Genomic DNA, 5,000 nt, shown 5'->3' with positions numbered 1-5,000 from the left:
TATATAGGCGCGAATGCCGCCTCCAGTTGGCGTCGGCCTTTATTACTTATTTTTATGAAGTTCACCATCTGTATTAGCTGTTATCTGTCTGTAATAATTATCAGTCTGTAATTGTCTCTGCAGGTTACCATCCATTTTCACAGTATGTGGACGATGTTGCTGATCTGCTTCTAAATAAAGCAATCAGATGCAACCAAGTGTAAACAAACAGTCATGACAGCTTGAGTGCTTAAACCGTGCTAATCACTGATTGGTTGGTTTTCCCCAGACCCTGTGATGATCCAGTTGATGCAGTTTTGGATGACGTGAGTCTCTTACTTCGGTTGGGTAGAAGGGGAGAAAATGTGTTAGTATTATGAACAAGAGGACTTTAATTAAATTGGAATAACAGTATGTACGGTTACAATTCAACTCCATATTCTTTATCGGCGCATTACAGAGGATAATGCAATGTAATGCAATGTAAAAGTGATCCCTCAAACATGTCTCATACATGCGGTTATTCGTATGCTACATTCATTATGTAAACAATGAGACAGTGAGTGTGGTTACCTAGGTGACCTGTTCTTATTGTTGATTGGACAGGAGACGACATTGGACAAGGATGTGGATGCTAATTTCAGAGCCCTGTTCACCAAGTTGGCCGGAGACGTGAGTGTTCTATAGAGTGTTCTAGAGTATTTATATTTTCCAAATGATACAAACAAACAAACAAACAAAAATATGTTTGATGTGTTTATATGGAACTGTGCTTGTTGTTCTGTGTTGACAGGATATGGAGATCTCCGCCACAGAGCTGAAAACTATTTTGAATAAGATTGTTTCTAAACGTGAGTCACCCCCTTTCCCTTCGCGGAGTGAAATGTAGATACAGTTGCCAGCACACTGAAATTCCTGCCCTTTTGTGTTGACGACTAAGACTGCATGAGTAATATAACTTCCTCATTCACCCTGTAGTTGTAGGCTGGTCAAGTGAAGTGTGCGTGTGTGTGTGTGCGAGTGTGCATCTTTCAGTATGAGAGTGTGTGTATGTGTTTCATTGGGAGTGTATGTCTGAAATATGCACTGTCCTCCCTCCCAGGAACTGACATTAAGACGGACGGCTTCAGCCTGGAGACCTGTCGGGTCATGGTCAACCTCATGGACGTATCCTTTCCCACTTGACTTCCTGTTTCCATTGCTCCCACTTCCTGTCCCACAATTCACTCTCTGCATCGGGGAGGTGTGGAGTAAAATGGCCCAGAGGGCCCAGAGAATGTCTCCTATGGATAGCTGGGATGGGTGTTTGTGTTGGTATGTGTGTGTGAGAGTGTGCGACCGTGTGTGTGTGTGTGTGTGTGTGTGTGTGTGTGTGTTTATGCATGATGTGTGCCCTTTCTTCAGCTTTGTCTATGGCTTTGTTCCAAAGGGGAAAAATTGCCTTTTAATAAGATATCTAACAGGGGAGCGAGGCATCGAGGCACATCCGAATCAAAATATTTCTATGAAATGCTGCCTTATAAGATACCTTTGTTTTGCCAGATTTTGTAGGAGAGTCGGTGTATCCTTCAAGCTGACTTTAACATCCAAAATTCTCTTTAATTGTGAGCAGCTATTGCTAAAGTCAAACGTTACATTATTTTGCTTTCTGATATCCTGACAACAGCGTTCTGTGTTGCTACCTTTCCAAGGCTGTCCGAAGCAAAATTCATAGCCGTTACCTTGATGCCTGCTCCGGCAAGTGACTCGTTAGAGAGCTGAAGACAGCGAGACAGCAGACAGCTACCTTCCGTTTCGTACAGACCACGTTTGTGTGTGTGTTTATGCGATAGAGTGATAGAGTGCCAGCTGCATGCAAATCTCAAGCAGGTGTGTGCATAGCCGTGGGAAGTGGGGGTGTTGGAGTGCAGGAAAGCACGCGTATTTATGTCATACCACTCACGATCAGAAAAAAAGAAGCTCTCCGTCCCCCTGTCTATTATTCTATTATGCAATAAAAAATGTTACATTAGACCTGGGAGATCTAAACAAAAACTAAACAAATTAACAAAACAAACCTGAGGGAGATATCCTATGACGCTAGCTTTATGGTACGACAATATGCATTAAGTAGCTGAATATTACCGTGAGTTTCCCAAGGAGCTGAACACGGGCCGCCTCAATCTTCAGCTTAAAATGATGCATAGTGTTATCGGGGAGTCTCGGTGCACCACGGTGAAAGGTGGCATGGATATTGAGTAAGCTCCATCCACAAACAAGAGCTCTCTTCAGCGAGGTAGATGAACTTATTCATCTGTGTCTTTGCGTGCCTGTTTCAGTGGCCTCCTCAGAGCGTTTTGAAAGTGTAGGTTAAAGGCTACACTGTGCGTTTATGATGTCAGCATTTGTTGTAGGCTATATTTGTGATATGTGGATCAATTTAATGTAGGCTAGACTATGAATATTGCGTTGTGTAGGCTATGTTATGCATATGTTTTGAGTCAATGTGTTCTGTCTAATATGCTGTGCGATAGGGTCTTTAGCCTGTTTTGACACCCATGTCAGAAGCGTCAATAATTAGGCCTATTACGTTTTATTAATGTTGGTGTTCAACAGTTTTAAATTTCACGTGTTCACCGTCGATTTCGGTGCAAGGCTACAGCAACTTTGTTACCTTGTAACGTCAGATAACAGACTTTGTTTGCGTTAATATCAATCTGTGGTTTGCGACATTTTGTCGCATTTTTTCTGTAGTGTAGCCATAATGTTCTTGACAGTGATGTATGCCTGTGCTGTGTGTCATGCAATGCCAGTATGCTGTTGTCCATTAACATGAGTACGGGAGTGAGAATATGTGTGTGTGTGTTTGTGTCTGTGTCTGTGTGTCTTGTCTGTATGTGTGTACTGTATGTCGTGCTGTCGTATGTGTGTGTGTGTGTGTGTGTGTGTGTGTGTGTGTGTGTGTGTCTGTATGTCTGTATGTCTGTATGTGTGTACTGTGTGTGTGTGTGTGTGTGCGTGCGTGCGTGCGTGCTTGTGACTGTATAAACATGGCTCCCATATCGTGGCCTTGACTGCTACTCAGGACAGTGGTAATGGGAAACTGGGCCTGGGGGAGTTTGCCACCCTCTGGAAGAAAGTGCAGAAGTACCTGGTAAGGAAAAACCTTTATTCCTATACTGTCATAGGAAAATATAACAGTTTCCTATAATATTGATAAAAAAATACGGTAACACTTTATTTTAATGTGTTGCTGTTACAGTACCTACCTAATTATAGTACACAACATTGTGTGAAACAACATGTACTATCAGGTACTATCATTGTACTTGCATTATGTATTTGTGGGTACCTACATATAGTTGTTACATTGTTATACTGTGTAGACCTGTTCCAAGACATCGAAGACACAACATACAGTACATGTCATATGTACATGTATGTAATTAACTGGTACACTTAATAGGTTTATTCCACTGTATCAAAGAGTAACAAGGTTGTAGCAGCGCAGCTGTTACATGTACACTGAAGACAATGAGGCCTTGACTGGAGCTAAGAATGGTTTGCATATCAAATTTATCATGACCAGTTTTGTAAAAACACTTAGTATTACATGTAACAACTATATGTAGGTACCCACAAATACATACTGCAAGTACAATGATAGTACCTGCTAGCAGAGGTGTGGACTCGAGTCACATGACTTGGACTCCAGTCAGACTCGAGTCACGATTTTCATGACTTCAGACTCAACTTGACAAAACTAGAAATGACTTGTAACTTGACTTAGACTTCCAAGCTATTGACTCGAGACTCGACTCTGACTTTGCCCCTTTGACTTGTAATGACTTGACTTGCGGCATGGGTAACATTTTATAAAAACAACTATTTTCTGCCCATACCAACTTCAGCAGCCTCAAGTTCATCGTTAACGTTACACCTGCATTGCAACGTTATTTTGCATGGAATGCAGGTCTCTTAGAAGAAGGGATGAACATCACTGAACATGCTACCATTTGTCGTCTGACTTGGATCATGTGATATTGTGATGGATCCTCTGATCCCTTTGATGTGGTTCGATGGGTTCGATATAGCCTAAACAATTTAATTTGCTCCACGGAGCTAACCGAAACGATCAATAAATCATCATCAGTGACTGATGGCATTTCAAGCTTACACCCATATCAGCGTTGTGTTTTGCAATATAAATATCAAGCTTTCATTTGCTGTTTTCTATCGCTCATTTGCACGTCAGTGGGGGCCGTATATTCTGTACTGGAGCATGTGCTTGCTGCTGAGAAGGTCTCACGCACAGAGGTTAGGAGGATGGCTTTGCATTTTCTACCAAAATACTTTAAAGGTGTGTATTTTTGTAGTTTAAAAATACTGCCAAATATTCTTGGTAAAACCAATAGCAGAGGTGAACAAAGTAGCCTACACAATTCCTTTACTTAAGTGAAAGTACAGATACACCTTGTCAAATATTACTCCAATACAAGTGAAAGTTGCAAAGTCAAAATGCTAATTGAGTTGAAATAGAGAACTATACTGTTTTTAAAAATATAAAAAAAACAAAAGCACAACCATTTTTCCTTTTTAATGTAATATTTTTTATACACAATAATAACATGTAAATCATTTGGATGGTCACTAGGTCGTCACTAGCACTGTGTATTCATTCACATGAGTGCATTCACACTGATAATTTTGAAAGTGCGCTGCAAGTAGGCTACACGGATGGTGCACTCATAATGGTAAACAAGTTGAGTGTGGAGCGCTGGACACTCTTCGCTCTCAATGATCGCATGACCATGATGATAGAACACTTTGTTTTATTACTAATGGTCTAAAAAAATAGCCTGCATCGGTCCTCTTTCTTCAAATCCCCATGTGCCACTGTTATTATAGTAGGCCTATTGGTATAACAAATGACTAGACATTTTTATATTGTAAAAAAAGGGGCGGGGTCATTTACGTTCAGTTGTGAAGACCACTACTCTACATAGCCTACATGGTGTGTAACATAGAATGGCTTAGAATGC

The 5,000-nt window shown here is 40.9% G+C and overlaps 1 protein-coding gene across 1 annotated transcript in view; it reads left to right on the top strand.

Annotated features, from left to right (window-relative positions):
* LOC143122427 (calpain-2 catalytic subunit-like) overlaps window positions 1-5,000 on the top strand; it is a 30,566-nt gene that overhangs the window by 18,618 nt on the left and 6,948 nt on the right. Inside the window, exons 13-17 of the mRNA XM_076283225.1 lie at window positions 269-305; window positions 586-651; window positions 773-830; window positions 1,082-1,146; window positions 3,044-3,112. Coding sequence (XP_076139340.1) covers window positions 269-305; window positions 586-651; window positions 773-830; window positions 1,082-1,146; window positions 3,044-3,112 — 295 coding nt within the window. The remainder of the gene's footprint in view (window positions 1-268; window positions 306-585; window positions 652-772; window positions 831-1,081; window positions 1,147-3,043; window positions 3,113-5,000) is intronic.

Source organism: Alosa pseudoharengus, unplaced genomic scaffold, assembly GCF_046254945.1.
Source record: "Alosa pseudoharengus isolate Yale_2024_CS ecotype anadromous, Long Island Sound unplaced genomic scaffold, YU_APseudo_1.1 YU_APseudo_1.1_scf_1, whole genome shotgun sequence".
NCBI classification, from domain to species: Eukaryota; Metazoa; Chordata; class Actinopteri; order Clupeiformes; family Clupeidae; genus Alosa; species Alosa pseudoharengus.
This window is presented reverse-complemented; position numbering and strand designations above follow the sequence as displayed.